Source organism: Rhinopithecus roxellana, chromosome 2 (genome assembly GCF_007565055.1).
Source record: "Rhinopithecus roxellana isolate Shanxi Qingling chromosome 2, ASM756505v1, whole genome shotgun sequence".
Lineage (NCBI taxonomy): Eukaryota > Metazoa > Chordata > Mammalia > Primates > Cercopithecidae > Rhinopithecus > Rhinopithecus roxellana.
In genome coordinates, this window is record NC_044550.1 from 531625 (window position 1) to 550045 (window position 18421).

Below are 18421 nucleotides of genomic sequence, written 5' to 3' on the forward strand. Positions count from 1 at the left end.
TCACCACTATTGGGTTACTCATGTAACCCAATACCACCTGTTCCCCAAAAACTTATGGAAAGAAAATAAGTAAGTAAGTAAGTAAGTAAGTAAGTAAGTAAGTAAGTAAGTAAATAAATAAATAAATAAATAAATGTATGTCATGGTGGCTAGTTAGGAGTATTATATATACTTAGTAAGTAGGCATTCTCTTCAAATGGAAAGATTAAAGATTAGAAAAGTGTCGGGCTATAAAACTAATATAATTACTTTTGGTGTAAGTAATACAATACAATAAGTAATACAAAAGTAATACAATACAATTACTTTTACTAATTACAATCATTTGGGTGGACAAACAAATGATCAAATCCTCATGAAACATTTTGGATTAAAGAAGTTTTTCTATGCTGTAAACTCAAAAAGCTAGAGTGTCTCTTCTCCAAATGACTGCAACACCTCTCCAGCAAAGGCACAGAACTGGGTGGAGGCTGAGATGGCTGAATTGACAGAAGTAGGCTTCAGAAGATGGGTAATAAAGAACTTCACAGAGCTAAAGGAGCATGTTGTAACCCACTGCAAAGAAGCTAAGAGTCATAATAAAACAATACACGAGCTGATAGCCAGAATAACCAGTTTAGAGAGGAACATAACTGACCTGATGGAAGTGAATAACACAATACAAGAAATTCACAATGCAATCACAAGTATCAATAGCAGAACAGACCAAGTGGAGGAAACAATATCAGAGCTTGAAGACTCCCTTTCTGAAATAAGACAGGCAGACAAGAATACTGAAAAAAGAATGAAAATGAATAAACAAAACCTCTGAGATATATGGGATTATGTAAAGAGGTCGAACCTATAACTGACTAGGGTACCTGAAAGAGATGAGAGAATGGTACCAAGTTGGAAAACATACTTCATATGCTGAAAAACGTATATCATCCAGGAGAACTTCCCCAATTTAGCAAGACAGGCCAACATTCAAATTCAGAAAATCCAGAGAACCCCAGTAAGATACTCCATGAGAAGAGCAACCCTAAGATACATAATCATCAGATCCTCTAAGGGCAAAATGAAAGAAAAAATGTTAAGGGCAGCCAGGGAGAAAGGCCAGGTCACCTACGAAGGGAAGCCTATCAGACTAATGATGGACCTCTCAGTGGAAACTCTATAAGCCAGAAGAGATTAGGTACCTATACTCAACATCTTAAAGAAAAGAATTTCCCACCCAGAATTTCATATCTGACCAAACTAAGCTTCATAAGGAAAGTAGAAATAAGATCCTTTGCAGACAAGCAAATGCTAAGGGAATTTGTCACTACCAGGCCTGCCTTGCAAGAGCTCCTGAAGGAAGCACAAAATATGGAAAAGAAAAACTGTTACCAGCCAATACAAAACCATGCTGAAGTACACAGATTAGTGATACTATAAAGCAACCACATAAACAAGTCTGTAAAATAAGCAGCTAGCATCATGATGATAGGATCAAATTCACACATAACAATACTAACCTTAAATGTAAATGTGCTGAATGCCTCAATTAAATGACATAGAATGGCAAGCTGGATAGAGTCAAGACCCATGGGTATGCTGTCTTTAAGAGACCTGTCTCCTGTGCAAAGACACACATAGGGTCAAAATAAAGGGATGGAGGAAAATTTCCAAGCAAATGAAAAACAGAAAAAGCAGAGGTTGTAATCCTAGTTTCTGACAAAACAGGCTTTAAACCAACAAAGATAAAAAAGACAAAGAAGGGCATTGCATAATGGAAAACGGTTCAAGTCAACAAGACTAGCTAACTATCCTAAATATATATACACCCAATACAGGAGCACCCAGATTCATAATGCAAGTTCTTGGAGACCTACAAAGAGACTTAGACTCCCACACAACAATAGTGGGAGCTTTAACATCCCACTGAAAATATTAGACAGATCATTGAGACAGAAAATTAACAAAGACAGTCAAGACCTGAACTCAGCTCTGGATCAAGCAGACCTGATAGATACCTACAGAACTCTCTACCCACAAAAAACAGAATACATATTCTTCTCATCACTACACAGCACTTACTTTAATACTGATCCCATGATCAGAAGTAAAACACTCCTCAACAAATGCAGAAGAACTGAAATCATAACAGTCTTTCAGACCACAGTGCTATCAAATTAGAACTCAAGATTAAGAAATTCACTCAAAGCCACACAACTACATGGAAATTGAACAGCCTGCTCCTGAATGACACTTGGGTAAATAATGAAATTAAGGCAGAAATCAGTAAGTTATTTGAAACTAATGAGAAGAAAGAAACAATGTACCAGAATCTCTGGGACTCAGCTAAAGCAGTGGTAAGAGGGAAATTTATAGCACTAAATGCCTAACATCACAACTAAAAAACTAGAGAACCAAGAGCAAACAAACCCCAAAGTGAGCAAAAGACAAGAAATAACCATTATCAGAGAGGAACTGAAGGAGATAGAGACATGAAAAACCCTTCAAAAAAATCAACAAATCCAGGAGCTGCTTTTTTGAAAAAATTGGATAGACCACTGGCTAGACTAATAAAGAATAAAAGAAGGAAGAATCAAATAATCAGAAATAATAAGGGAGATATCACCACTGATCCCACAGAAGTACAAACAAGCATCAGAGAATACCACAAACATCTCTACGCACATAAACTAGAAAATCTAGAAGAAATGTTTAAATTTCTGGACACATACACCCTCCCAAGACTGAAACAGGATGAAACTGAATCTCTGAATAGACCAATAATGAGTTCTGAAATTGAGGCAGTAAGAAATAGCCTACAACCAAAAAGAGCCCAGGACCAGAAAGATTCACAGCTGAATTCTGCCAGAGGTACAAGGAAGAGGTGATATCATTTCTACTGAAACTATTCCAAAAAATTGAAAAGCAGGGACTCCTCCCTAACTCACTGTATGAGGTCAGCATCATCCTGATACCAAAACCTGGCAGAGATACAACAAAAAACTTCAGGCCAATATCCCTGATGAACATTGATGCAAAAGTTGTCAATGAAACACTGGCAAACAAAATCCAGCAACACATCAAAAAGTATATGCACCATGATCAAGTCAGCTTCATCCTTGGGATGCAAGGTTGGTTCAACATATGCAAATCAGTAAATGTGATTCATCACATAAACAGTACTAAAGAAAAAAAAATACTTGATTATCTCAATAGATGCAGAAGAGGCCTTTGATAAAATTCAACATACTTCATGTTAAAAACTTTGAATAAACTAGGTATTGAAGGAATATACTTCAAAATAATAATAATAATAATATGACAAACCCACAGCCAATATCATACTGAATGAGCAAAAGCTGGAAGCATTCCCCTTGAAAACTGACACAAAACAAGAATGCCCTCTCTCACCACTCCTATTCAACATAATATTAGAAGTTCTGGTCAGGATAATCTGGCAAGAGAAAGAAAGAAATTGTATTCAAATAGGAAGAGAGAAAGTCAAACTATCCCTATTTGCATATGACATGATCCTATATCCAGAAAACTCCATTATTTCACCCAAAAAGCTTCTTAAGCTGATAAACAACTTCAGCAAAGTCTCAGGATACAAAAGAAATGTGCAAAAATCATAGCATTCCTATTCACCAACAACAGAGCCAAATAATGAATGAACTCCCATTCACAATTGCTACAAAAAGAATAAAATACCTAGGAATACAGCTAACAAGGGAAGTAAAGGACCTCTTCAAGGAGAACTACAAACCACTGCTCAAAGAAATCAGAGGGGACACAAACAAACATAAAAACATTCCATGCTCATGGATAGGAAGAATCAGTATCATGAAAATAGTCATACTGCTCAAAGTAGTTTATAGATTCAATGCTATTCCCATTAAACTATCATTGACATTCTTCAGAGAATTAGAAAACAACTATTGTAAAATTCATATGGAACCAAACATACAAGACAAGCCTAAGCAAAAAGAACAAAGCTGGAGGTATCATGCTACCTGACTTCAAACTATAGTACGAGGCTACAGTAACCAAAACAGCATGGTACTGGTACCAAAACATCATGGTACTGGTACAAAAACAGACACATAAACCAATGAAACAGAATAGAGAAGTTAGAAATAAGACCGAACACCTAAAATTATCTCATCTGTGACAAAACTGACAAAAGCAAACAATGGGAAAATGATTCTCTAATAAATGGTGCTGAGAGAACAGGCTAGCCATATGCCAAAAATTGAAACTGGACCCCTCCCTTACACCTTATACAAAAATTAACTCAAAATAGATTAAAGACTTCTAGGATTTTTATAGTTTTGGGTTTTACATTTGTTGTAAACACTTTACAAGAAAATATAGGCAATACCATTCAGGACATAAGCATGGGCAAAGATTTCATGATGAAAACGCCAAAAGCAATTGCAACATAAGCAAAAATTGACAAATGGAATCTAATTAAACTAAAGAGCTTTTGCACAGCAAAAGAAACTGTCACCAGAGTGAACACACAACCTACAGAATGGGAGAAAATGTTTGCAACTTATTCATCTGATAAAGGTCTGACATCAAGTCGACAAGGAACTTAAACAAATTTATAAGAAAAAAAGTCCTATTAAAAAGTGGGCAAAGGACATGAACAGACACTTCTCAAAAGAAGACATTTACGTGGCCAACAATCAGGAAAATAACCTTGACATCACTGATCATTAGACAAATGCAAATCAAAACCACAATGAGATACCATTTCATGCCAGTCAGAATGGCTATTATTAAGTGTCAAGAAAGAACAGATGCTGATGAGGTTGCAGAGAAAAAGAAATGCTTTTACACTGTTGGTGGAAGTGTAAATTAGCTTAACCACTATGGCAGAGAGTATTGATTCCTCAAAGATCTAGAACCAGAAATACCATTTGACCCAGCAATCCCATTACTGGGTATATGCCCAAACGGATATAAATCATTCTATTATAACAATACATGCACACATATGTTCACTGCAGTAGTACTTACAGTAGCAAAGACATGGAATCAACCATAATGCCCATCAATGACAGACTGGGTAAAGAAAATGTGGTACACATACACTATGGAATACTATGCAGCCATAAAGAGGAATGAGATCATGTCCTTTTTAGGACATGGATGGAGCTGGAAACCGTTATTCTCAGCAAACTAACGCAGGAACAGAAAGTCAAACATTGTATGTTCTCACTTATAAATGGGAGCTGAATCATGAGACCACATGTACACAGGGAGGGGAATAACACACACTGGGACCTGTTGGTGGGGTAGCTTAGGATGAGGGACAGCATCAGCAAGAATAGCTAATGGATGCTGGGCTTAATACCTAGGTGATGGTAGGAATCTGTGCAGCAAACACTATGACACGCATTTACCTATGTAACAAGTCTGTACATCCTGCACCTGTACCTCTGAACCTAAAATCAAAGTTGAAGAAAAAAAAGAAATTTTTATTTTCACTGGCAAAACAATTATGTGCATTTTGGATTTTTTCTTAGTAAGGGAAACAAAATTTTACACATTAATGCCTTTATGCTATCATATCTATAGTAGTCCTTATTTTTTCTTGTTAAAATTTATGTAAATACTTTCCATTGATTGTGTGTTACTTCATAATTATGAAACATCAATAAAGTGATTTTTATTTTATTTTAAAAAATTACAGCTGAACATTTTACTTTATGCCTAGAAGGGAAAATGCATCTCATGCATTTCTATTATGCTTAGAGGTACCGTAGGAAGATCTATTGCACTTAACTATTTCCTACGTTGGAGGCTAGAAAAATATTTACTTATTTATATATTTATTTATTTATTTATTTATTTATTTATTTATTTATTTATTTATGAGATGGAGTCTCATTCTTGTTCCCCAGGTTAAAGTGCAAAGGCATGGTCTCAGCTCACTGCAACCTCTGCCTCCGAGGTTCAAGCAATTCTTTCTGCTTCAGTCTCCCAATTAGCTGGGATTACAGGAGCCCACCACCCAATCCCGGCTAATTTTTTTTGTATTTTTAGTACAGATGGGGTTTCAACATGTTGGCCAGGCTGGTCCTTTTTCTTTCTTAATAGTAAACATTTTGGCTTTTTACTTTTTATATATTTCTTTTCAAAGTTTTTTATTTTACGTTTGGGGGTACATGTGAAGGTTACTAGGTAAACATGTGTCACAAGGGTTTGTTGTACATAATCAGTACATCACCCAGGTATTAAGCCCAATACCTAATACTTATCTTTTCTGTTCCTCTTCCTCCTCCCACCCTCCACCCTCAAGGAGGTCCCAATGTCTGTTGTTTACTTCTTTGTGTTCATAGTTCTTATCATTTAGCTCCTATTTATAAGTGAGAACATGTGGTATTTGGTTTTCTATTCCTGCATTAGTTTGCTAGGCATGATAGCCTCCAGCTCCATTTATGTTCCTGCAAAAGGCATGGTGTCATAGAAACAATTGTTATTGAGCAGAAGTAAAACCATCTACTAAAAAATATCACTGTCTGTTCAATAATAGGAGTATCCAAAGAATTTTTGGCTGAATGCAACCACGGATTAAAGGTACTATACACAAAGTGCTTTTACACCACCACCAGATCCTCCCACAACACTCTCTCATGCCTACTTCCCTGCAAAAATAAACAAATGAAAAACTGAAAGGGTTGAAGGAAATGCAAGCAACAGAACGTGGAAATAGGAGAGCATAAAGAACCATGCTGGCTGGGTGCGGTGGCTCACACCTGTAATCCCAGCACTTTGGGAGGCCGAGGCAGGCAGATCACCTGAGGTCAGTAGTTTGAGACCAGTGTGGCCAACATGGCAAAACCCCATCTCTACTAAAAATACAAAAATTATCTGGGCACGGTGGTGTGCACCTGTAGTCTGAGCTACCCCGAAGGCTGATGCAGGAGAACTGCCTGAACTCAGGAGGCGGAGGTTGCAGTGAGCTGAGATTGTGCCACTGCACTCCAGCCTGGACAATAAAGCAAGACTCTGTCTCAAAACAAACAAACAACAACAACAACAACAAAACAAAGAATCATGCTAAAGATTTCACGTGGTCGCCTACAGAGCAAACATAGTTTACCTTGGTTTTTGGAGGTGGTTTTGGCATGTCTCTTTCTAAGCCTCTTGTTAAAAGGATGGGCAGGGAGTTCTTATAACTGGCCTCCTACAAAAGAAGTATAAAGGAAACATTAGAGATTAAAGAACATTTACCCTAACCAAAAATTACAAGGTAGTGAAAAGCAGTTTTTAAGAGACAGCATTTCTGGACTGAGTTGTTCACATCAGAAGCTGGTGAAATTGTAACATAGAGTGAAAACTTTTCCTCTTATTTGTCATATACAACAGCAAAGTAAGATAAGATGGTGATGGAGTAGGTGGGAAATGTACAGTACGTATATTCAGAGATGATCATTAAAAATCTTATCTGCACTATTATGTCAGTTTATCACATACATATCCACTATAGACAGCTTGCTCTTCTTTTGAGAAGTGAATAGTTAAATCTCCAAAATGTCAACCAACAAACTTAAAGTCGCCAACATTCCCCACATTTTACAGATGGATTCTGACTCTTTACATACTTGATCTTAAACAATTTCCTTCAGATAGTTTAGCAAACTACTATTAAATGGTGATACTTTTGTATTAACACCCTGTGGAAGAATATATGAGTATCTGTTTCCAGAATTATTAAACCTCCAAGTCCTTGGTTCACACCAAAACAACATTTACCAAAATAATGGCAGAAATTACAAGAAGGCAGCTGAGGCAGAGCTGTATAGATTTATTATTTATTCCTACATGATGAACAGAAATGACGGTAATCTTGTTTTGTTGTTTCAATAATGCAAAGCCTCACTTCCGAATAGCCATTAACTTGGATAAGCTTTCCATAGATGATTCCATCTCCAAATTAAGATAGGAAAAGAATACATAAAAGGAAAATTATAGACAACAAGAAGGCTAAGGAGAAAGTCAGATTTTTTTCACTTATTCCATAATCCTCTATATCCCATTTCTTCCCCAACATTCCTGCCATTCAATAATCTAAATCATATATTTTTAAAAGTTTAGTTTATGGCTAATTCGTTATAATCTTTTAAACATAATTTGAGTCTACATACTTCACAATATTACTAAAATTTGCTAGACTTACATTCATTTATTTCTAAAGGGAGCAATATATTATTAGGATAAAATGTCCCTAAAGAAAGTAACAACACTACTTATTATTAATAAAGATTGAATCTTATGATGTATTGGGCACTGCTAAAGACTCTGCATTTATAATGCCATTTTTACCCCCAATAGCCCTATGAGCTAGGAACTATTATCATTATCTCCCCTTTAAGGCTAACACAATGCAGGCTTACAGAAGTTAAGTAAACTTGCCCAAGGTCACAGGGGACTCAAAGATTGTTCTGTATAACTTTAGGGCCTGAGCTCTTAATACCTTTATATATTACTCATCTCCAATATACTATACTTGGCATCTTAAACCACTAAGTTGTGGAGCCATAGCATTTTAAAGCCAAAAGAGTTTTGTAAAGGTCAACTAGTCGGCCTCCCTGATTTTACAGATGAGGGACTTGGATTCTAAGGTGATGTGTCCAAGATCACATAGACAGTGGCAAAGCTGAGACTCATGTCTGGACCACAAAGCAGTACACAGCACCTGTTCTCAGGTTTGTGCTAGGGACAAATATTCCCAGATGCATAGGGGATTGGAAGCCTCTTCTAAGTTCTGGAGTAGCTGCAGATACTGCCAACACTCTCAGCTGCCTGTGGCCTCATGTAGCCCTCATGTAAGTACCAAAGGGTACATTTCAGAGATCCCTAAATAAGTGTGCATTCCGGTCCTACCCTTTCCCACTAGTTACAGCACCTGCTGGTGGTAAGCTGCTTTCTGGAAATAGTGAATGAACCCATTCCTGCTTCTGACTCACTGTGAGAGGGATAAACTATATCCAGCATGACATTTAGGAGAGCCAAATGCAAAATCCATTGCGTAATTTGACTATGCTTGGATAACACAATTATGCTTTATGCTTGTACACGTTTTTTAAACTACTGGTATGTAAATGCTAGAATATGATGAAAAGAAATAAGGCTGTTAAGGGAAATTAGTAGAAACGTCTGATTTTTGTCTATGTCTGTCTGAGTGTTTACAAATGCCTATAATTCTTTCTTCCTTATGCATAAAACAGAAGTGACAGTATTTCTTTATTCTATTTTCCAGTCCTGTCTCTGTGAATTAATGGGCACAAGGCTGACAGTCAACTCTTCCCTATAAGTCTCTGAAAGCATTTTTTCTAAACTCCTATTTGCAAATGTCACCTATATGAATTACATTTACTTTTTGTTTTACGACTTTAAACTCAGACAATACAGACAAAGTAAAGTTTAGCAGTCCGAGAATGAACTGGCAGATAAAAGATCTAGCTCAGGGAAGAAGTACTATTTATTGATGAAAAGACAAGTCAGCACCTGTTCAGAGTTGCGTTCCCAGTGCCCCATCAGAATGGTACTGAAACAGCAGCCCCCACGCGTGCAGCAAGCAGCCAGCAAGGGGACTGCAGAGCCACAGGACACAGGTAACACCTTCCTGTAAGGCCCATGGTACTTCGATTTCTGGAGAAAAGTTAAATAATTCAACTAGTAGCCTAAGCAAATAACTGGTGATAACTTATTCTTTTAAAACATATATTATGCAGTTAAGTACGAAATACTAAGATAAAACATTTTACAAACCTTTATAAAGCCATCTATATTTGTACATACGTATCTGAGAAAGCTGAAAATTTATGTCCACAGCAAAAACATAAACACAAATGCAAACAGTAGCATTATTCATAATAGCCTAAAAGTGGTGACAATCCAATTGCCCATCAATTGATGAATAGATAAACAAGACATGGTATAGTCACATAATAGAATATTCTTCAGCTATAAAAAGGAATAAAATACTGACACCCGCTACAACATTAATGAACTTTGAAAACATGCTAAGTGAAAGAATACAGACACAAAAGGATATATATTGTGTGATTCCACTTGAATGAAATGTCCAGAATAGGCAAATACTTAGTGACAGAAAACAGATTGATTATTGCCAGGGGCTGGGGGGAGTGGGGAATGTGGAGTGACTGCTAACAGGTCTGATGTACATGAGGTTTTTTTTTTTTTTTTTTTTTTTTTTGAGACAGGTCTCACTCTGTTGCCAGGTTGGAGTGCAGTGGCGCAATCTTGGCTCACTGCAACCTCCGCCTTCCAGGTTCAAGCGATTCTCCTGTCTCAGCTTCTGGAGTAGCTGGGACTACAGGTGTGCACCACCATGCCCAGCTAATTTTTGTATTTTTAGTAGAGACAGGGTTTCACCATGTTGGCCAGGATGGTCTTGATCTTTTGACTTTGTGATCCACACACTTTGGCCTCCCAAAGTGCTGGGATTACAGGAGTGAGCCACCGTGCCCGGCTGAGGTTTCTTTGCAGGGTGATAAAAATATTCTGGAATTAGGTAATGGTGATGACTGCACAGTTTTGTGAACACACACAAAGCCGTAGATTGTATACTTTATAAGAGTGAATTTCAATGGTATGTGAATTACATCTACATTTTTTACAAAGCCATGTAAAGAAAGTTCCCACATTCTTAAGGCAAAAGAGACCTTGGGCTTGTGTTCAAACTCTTCCTTTAGAAGAACTTTTTGGAAATAGCTTGGAGGGGGATGTTTCGTTTTTTTAAGTGTTAAACTGTATGTAGGCATGAAAATTTATTCAACAAATATCAACTGAATCTTATTACTAGTTGGAATGGGTGGTATTCCAATGCTGGGCACTGGAGAATGAAGTGTCAAACTGGACATTAATAGATCATATAGGGTATATCTATATTTATTTTAAACATTTGGTCTACTTACATGAGACTTTTGACTGAACCAGTTGCTCACTTTAATGACCTTTGCATAACACCTACTTGCTTAAAACAGCTGTCATGGTATTATGAGAACACCAATTAAAAATACAATAAGGAAGGAAAAAATACCTTGTTTATCATGGCTTCTTTTGCTTAATATTCAACTACTGATGACATTTAAAAATAGAAAAGCCCTCACTGTCCCCTCAGCCTTGCATACTACTCCCACAGCTCTTTTGAGACTTGGTCCCTTGTTTCATTCAGGTCTTTGCTAATTTCACTGGAACAGGTTCTCTTCCCAGGATGCCACCTGGGAAGGGATATTAATCACCACCTCTCTCCTCTTGCACTTGTTGCTCTCTATCCCCTTACCCTATTTTATGTTTCTCCATAGCCCTTAGAAATATCTGACTTTAAACTACACTTACTGGTTTTTTTTTTTTTTTTTTTTTTTTTTTTTGAGGTGGAGTCTCGCTCTGTCACCAGGCTGAAGTGCAGTGGCGTGATCTTGGCTCACTGCAACCTCTGCCTCCCGGGTTCAAGCGATTCTCCTGCCTCGGCCTCCTGAGTAGCTGGGACTACAGGTACGCATCACCATGCCCAGCTAATTTCTGTATTTTTAGTAGAGATGGGGTTTCACCATGTTGGCCTGGATGATCTTAATCTCTTCACCTCGTGATCTGCCCGCCTCGGCCTCCCAAAGTGCTGGGATTATAAGCGTGAGCCACCGCGCCCGGCTGGTTTTAATTCTTTATTGTCCATCTCACCCTACTCTGTAAGAGGAGTTGGTCGGTCTTGTTCATAAATACATTATATCTACAGAGCCTACAACTAGGTTTGGCACATAGTAGGAGGTCAATTGTTGAGTGACTGAGTAAACTGAATAAATAAAATCCCCTTCAAAACTCCCTGTACATTCCTCCTGCTTTTAGTCCCTTCTTAATTCCCTTCCTAAATTCCCTTTATGATCCTTCATTCTCTTGCTAATACCCTTAATTTCCTTCCTCCAGTCTCCAATCATTGCTTTCACCTCACAAAAGTATAATGTTGGATGAATCCAGCTATATGCCTTCTCTGTGCTGAGAATGGAGCAACTCAAAGTGGCTGGAAAAAAATTACGGAATTGGTTGATTGGTTTCACATTAAATTTATGACCATAAACTTTGAATGGACCATCCCTCATGTACAGCAATTCTGCTATATTTCTTGCGTAACTTGATTTTCCACTTTCCAAGATGGTATTTCTTGTCTTTCCCTCTCTTCTCAAACCCCTTTCTTTCCATTCTTGTTTCATACTTATTTGGAAAAACAGAAACATTAGAGCAGAAGCTACTCATTGCCACACCATCAAATCTACAAACCTAGCTGAAATCATTCAATCCGCTCTGCCTTCCCTGTTGTTACAAAGAGAGATATGACTGGTTGTATCAAAGAGCAATTCCCTTCATATGCACAGTGGATCTCATTTCCTTTCACCTCCCCAAAGGCTGCTCCTTCAGTGGTCTCCTGTCACTCCCTTCCCCACTATGACCATTCCCATCAATCACAAGCATGCTCTGCAGTCATATCTTATTGTTTTTGTTTGTTTATTTTTAAAAGATACTTCCTGAATCCTACATCTCCCATTAGCTATGATCCTACATTTTTGCTTCCCTTCATAGCAAATTCCTTTAAAACAGCCATCTTCACTCACTTTCTCTGCTTCCTCATCTCCAATTCATTCTTCAATGCCCTGAGATCTGGTCTTTGTCTCACTATTTCACAGAATCTGCCAAACTAGTCACAGCTCAGCCTCCATCTTACTCTTGTTCTTAGTAACATTTAAAGAAAGTGACTATTCTTGAATTACTCTCTTCTCTTAGCTTCCATGATATCACTGGTAGGTGGCTTGTGATGGTTAAATTTAGGTGTTAACTTGACTAAATGAAGAGATGTCCAAAGAGTTGGCAAAACATTATTTCTGGGTATGTCTTTGAGGGTGTTTCTGGAAGAGGTTGGCATTTGAATCAACAGGTTGAGTGAGGAAGATCCACCCTCACCAAATGTCACAGGCATCATCCAATTGGCTGAGGACATACATAGAAGAAAAAGGCAGAGGAAAGGTGAATTTGCTCTCTCTCCTAGAGCTGGGGCACCCATCTTCTCCTGATCTTGGACATTAAAACTCCAGGTTCTGCATCCTTTGGACTCTGGACTTGCACCAGCAGTCTCCCAGGCTCTGAAGCCTTCGGACTTAGACTGAGCCATGCTACCAGCTTCCCTGGTTCACCAGCATATTATAGAGCTCTTCAGCCTCTAAAATCATGTGAGCCAAACCCCATAATAAATCGCCTCTCTCTTTACACACATATATACACCACTGCCCTCCACCCCCCCCCGCCCCCACACACACCTCCTATTGGTTTTGTTTCTCTGGAAAACCTTGACCAACATACAGGGGGAAGACATTTTCCTACTCAACCAGACCAACTCCATATGGTTGGCTGCTGCTCCTCCTCTATACGACAAAGTTACAGTTACATATCTATTGGTTATTGGTTTATTTTCTGAATCCTCTACTAAAGAGAACTCTAAGTCTGGGCAACATAGAGAGACTCCGTCTCTACAAAAACAATAAAATAAAATTAGGCAGGCATGGTGGTACATTCCTGTGGTCCTAGATACTCAGGAGGCTGAGGCAGGAGGATCTATTGAGCCCAAGAGGTCCAGCCTGCAGTGAGCTGTGATCACACCACTGCACTCCAGCCAGGGTGACAGAGCGAGATAGAAGAAAGAAGAAAGAAGAAGAAAGAAGATGGAAGAAGAAGGAAGAAGAAGAAGGAAAAAGAAGGAAGAAGAAGAAGGAAGAGGAGGAGGAGGAGGAAGGAGAAGGAGAAGAAGAAGGAAGAGGAGGAGGAGGAAGAGGAGGAAGGAGAAGAAGGAGAAGAAGGAGAAGAAGGAGAAGAAGGAGAAGGAGGAGAAGGAGGAGAAGGAGAAGAAGGAGGAGAAGGAGGAGAAGGAGAAGGAGGAGAAGGAGGAGAAGGAGAAGAAGCAGCAGCAGAAGAAGCAGAAACAAGAAGCAGAAGCAGAAGCAGAAGCAGAAGAAGAAGAAGAAGAAGAAGAAGAAGAAGAAGAAGAAGAAGCAGCAGCAGCAGCAGCAGCAGCAGCAGCAGCAGTAGAGGGAAGATGGAAGAAGAGGAGGAGGAAGAGGAAGAAGAGGAGGAGGAGGATGAGAATGAAGAAGAAGAGGAAGAGGAAGTAGAATAAGAAGGCAGTGGCGGTGGCAAAGAAGGCGGTGGCAAATAATATGTCTCCTTTTACTACTGTGATCACAATTCCATAAAGAAGTGCCTCGTATAGCAGGAACTCAATATGTGTGTGTTGAATAAATGAATGAAGGACGTTGGAGTGACTCAAGAGTTGATATAGAGAAGTCTTCTTTTCCTAAATGATATGAAATCATTCACCTTCATGGCTTTTAAATACAACCAATATATAATGTTGCCCAAATTTGTGTCTCTGTCTTTGATGTTTCTCCTGAGCCCAAATTACTTACATCTAACTGCCTAATTGGCAACTCTACACTTAGTATGTTCAAACTTGAGCTTATAAATTATCAGCCAAAAAATTTTGTCAGTCTGAGGTTGCAGTGAGCCAAGATTGCCATTGCACTCCAGCCTGGATGACAGGGCGAGACTCCCTCTCAAAAAAACAAAAAAACAAAAACCGTCAGTCTTTGAGTCTTCCTTAGATTAGCAAATGTCATCTAGTTGCTCAGGACAATGTCTTAGGAATCTACCTTGATTCCTCCCTTTCTCATACATCTTGCATTCAACCAGCCAAGTCCAGTCAGTACTATCTCCAAAATAAACTGAAATCTGTCTACTCTTCCCTATGTGCACAGCCACCCCAATCATAACCATCACTGTTCACCTAAATTACTTCAAACATCTTGCCTTCTACAAGCTTTGTACATGTAAATCAGAGGATGTCACTTCTTTACCCTAAATCTTCCAATGATATATCATTATTCCTACAATAAAATCCAAATTCCTTACCATGACCTACACAGTCCCAATGATCTAGCCTATGTCTCTAATCTCATACCATTTGCCCTCTCCTCATTATGCCCCAGCCACCACGGCCTTCTTTTCTGTTCTTCAAATACCGCAAGTCCCTTCCTGCCTCCCAGCATTTGCCCTTCTTATTCCTTCTTGGAATGCTTTTCCACACTGTTCTAGCATAGCTGTGCATTCAGTCTTATCTTTCAGCTCCTATGCCACTTCCTCAGAGAGGCCATCTTTAACAACCTTATCTAAAGTGGCTTCTCTAACTATGCTGTTCTCTTCTTAACAGGCTTCACCTTCAACCACAGTACTCACTTTAATTTGTTATTGTCTACCACTCCAAGAAGTCTTTAAGGCTCATGAGGGGTAAAGATACTTGATCAGTGTATTCTAGTATTCAGTGCATATTTAATAAATATTTTTTAATGAACAAATAAAACTGTCAACTTCTACATTTCCCTTCCTTTTAGTATTAATTTCCAACCATTAGAGAATTTTGGTGGACTCTGTGATATTGGGAATAAGATAATAACACACTTTTCTATTTCTGATGGGTAAGGATAGATGTAAAAGAAGCTACATTATGACAGGGAGGAAGCACATTTGGTGTGCTGGGGTCAAACTCACAATAGTTGATTTGGTCAGATTTGGTGATCTGGAGAGCAGATGACAGACAGCAATACTGATACAATTACAAATTGAAGTAGCAAAAGCCCATGACTGAGGCCTCTTACAGGAAAGGGCATGTAGAATAGTGCTACTTTGCACATAACCAGGGTCCAATACATATGACTGGTACGTTACAGACCACCCTTTTTAATCCCATAGAAGTCTCTTCTGCAGTTCATCTGTATCTCAAATGAATCTCAATTTGATTGACTGAAAAAAGCAGATTTTCTTAAAACTCAAAAGAAATATAATGTTATCTTTATATTAATGAAAGGAATAAGCTGAATTTTAAAATAGCACTTTCTAGATCTTCACTATATATTTTTGGAAAAACTCTGTAATTTTCTGGCTTGGCCCAGGGAAGTAGAAATGGGAGGATGAGAAGTAGTCAAATTCTACATAGAATTTTGAACTAATTATAATTACTTTATGAACTGCAACAATAATATTCACAGGTACAACCTTATGAATTATATACCTTATGAAACACAATTATAATTTTAATTGTGTTTAAGTCTATTAAAAATTGCCCTACAGAAAATGGCAACCAGTCATTTCCATGTAAAGAAAAAAATGAAAATTAATTGCAGCAGGGGTGGTCGAATTAAATCAAAGCATTATTGTCCAGTGCTACGGTTTGAGTATTTGTCCTCACCAAAAGTCATATTGAAATTTAACGCCAGCGTGGCAGTGTTGAGAGGTGGGGCCTTGAAGCAATGATTGGGTTTTAAGAGCTCTGCCCTCATGAATAGATTAATTCATTTGTGGATTAATACATTAATGGGTTAATGAATTAATGGGTTATTATGGGAGCAGGATTAGTGGCTTTTGCATCTTCTCTTACTATGTGACCTCTGCACATGCCAGCTCCCCTTCCCCCTTCCATCATGAGAGGAAGCGGCCTGAAACCCTTGCCAGAAGCAGATGCTGGTGCTATGCTTCTTGTACAGTCTGCAGAACTGTGAGCCAAAGAAACCTCTTATCTTTATAAATTAAAAAAAAAAAGAAGAAGAGGAAGAGAGATCTGAACTAGCACACTTAGCCCCCTAACTATGTGATGCCCTGTACCACCTAGAGCAAGAAGGCCCTCAACAGATATAGCCCCTGCAGCTTGGACTTCTCAGCCTCCAAAACTACAAAGAATAAATTACTTTTATAAATGACTCCATTTCAGGTATTCTGTTATAAGCAAGGGAAGATGGACAAAGACATCAAGCATCATTAAGCTCTAAAGTTTGGACTCTCAGTCTTAAAATTATTATAATCCAATATAGAGCTTTCCTTCAGCTCCTATATCACCTCTTTGGAGAAGCTCCATCTAACAACCTCACCAAAAAAAGCTTTCCCTAGTTACGTTTTCCAACCTGCTTTACTTCTGTCACAGTACTTATTGAATTGAGATTGGTTTAGATGTCCATGTGTTGCTCTGATCTATTCCTAATAACGGTGCTTTCCTTTGACCATCGAACCCACCATGCTTTCTCATTTAACAGTCTTGACTTAGAGAAGCTCTACTTTTTACTTATTTGCACAGAGGTTTAAATAATGATCCACTACCATATGCAAGTGTGCAAGTGCCTGACTCAGGGCCTTTGTACTTGCTGTTCCTTCTGCTTAGAATGCTCTTCCTCCAGAAGTCTGTATGGCTTGCTCCGCCACGACATTTAGATCTGCACTCAAATGCTCCCTAGCCTAGGGGCCTTCCTTCACTTCTCTACACAAAAAAGCTCCCCAGCTCCCTTCCCTCCCATCAACTCATATACAGTACCATTAATTTCAAGAGTGTATCATGGTTTAATTTTTTTTTTTTCAGAATCTATCATCAGATGACATAGTAACTTCCTTAATTGTTTATTGTCTGTGCCCACCCCACTAAAAGGTAAACTTCATGAGAGCAGGTATTATTTTTAAATTCACTGCTATTTTTAAAGCTCATAGAATACCAGCTGGCTAACAGGCATTCAATAAATGCTTGAATAGCTGAATAGACTAATGAGTCAAAAACAACCTCTTCCAACTCCTCTTCTTCAGTTTATCCTACACATGGATGCCAAATTAATTTTTTCTGCTTTATTACTCTTAGTCTGTTTTGTGTTGCTATAAACGAATACCTGAGGCTGGGTAATTTATAAAGAAAAAAGATTTATTTGGCTCACTCTGGAAAGTTAAGTTTGGGCATCTGCATATGGTGAGTGCCTCATGAAGGAAGGCAAAAGGGAGCCAACCTGTGTAGAGATCATATGGCAAGGGGGAGGTGCCAGGCTCTTTTTAATAACCAGCTCTTGCAGAAACTAATACAGTGAGAACTCACTCACTTCCAAGGGAGGGCGTTAATCTATTCATGAGGAATCCACCCCCATGACCCAAACACCCCCCATTAGGTCCCAACTCCAACGCTGAGGACCAAGTTTCCACATGAGATTTGGTGGAGACAAACAAACTACATCCAAACCATAGCCAACTCCAATTCAAATTACTCCTTTCCTGGAAACTTTTAATTACTGCTGCCCTTCATCACATTTAAATTCTTATTGCTGCCATCCAACACATTTCAACCCACTCTTCTTGTCATATCTACCCTACATGAACATTATAATTGGGGTCACATGCTACTTGTGCTAATTACTTACGTGCTTATCCCATTTTTCATCCTTGACCTCAGATGTTTAAAGGACTTTTCAATCTTTTCTCTCTTTATGGTGCTGAAATAGACAATTAATATTTTTGCATGTCCAACACTCATTCTCCCTTCTTTGGAGGAAGATGTAGTTTTAGGAAA

At 38.4% G+C, this 18421-nt stretch overlaps 1 protein-coding gene across 8 annotated transcripts in view; it reads right to left on the reverse strand.

Moving 5' to 3' along the window:
• FAM13A (family with sequence similarity 13 member A) overlaps positions 1-18421 on the reverse strand; it is a 405569-nt gene that overhangs the window by 176949 nt on the left and 210199 nt on the right. For all 8 annotated transcript variants that reach the window (XM_030914589.1, XM_030914582.1, XM_030914592.1 and 5 more), the window contains one exon: positions 7091-7174. In XM_030914589.1, the coding sequence (XP_030770449.1) occupies positions 7091-7174 (84 nt within the window). The remainder of the gene's footprint in view (positions 1-7090; positions 7175-18421) is intronic.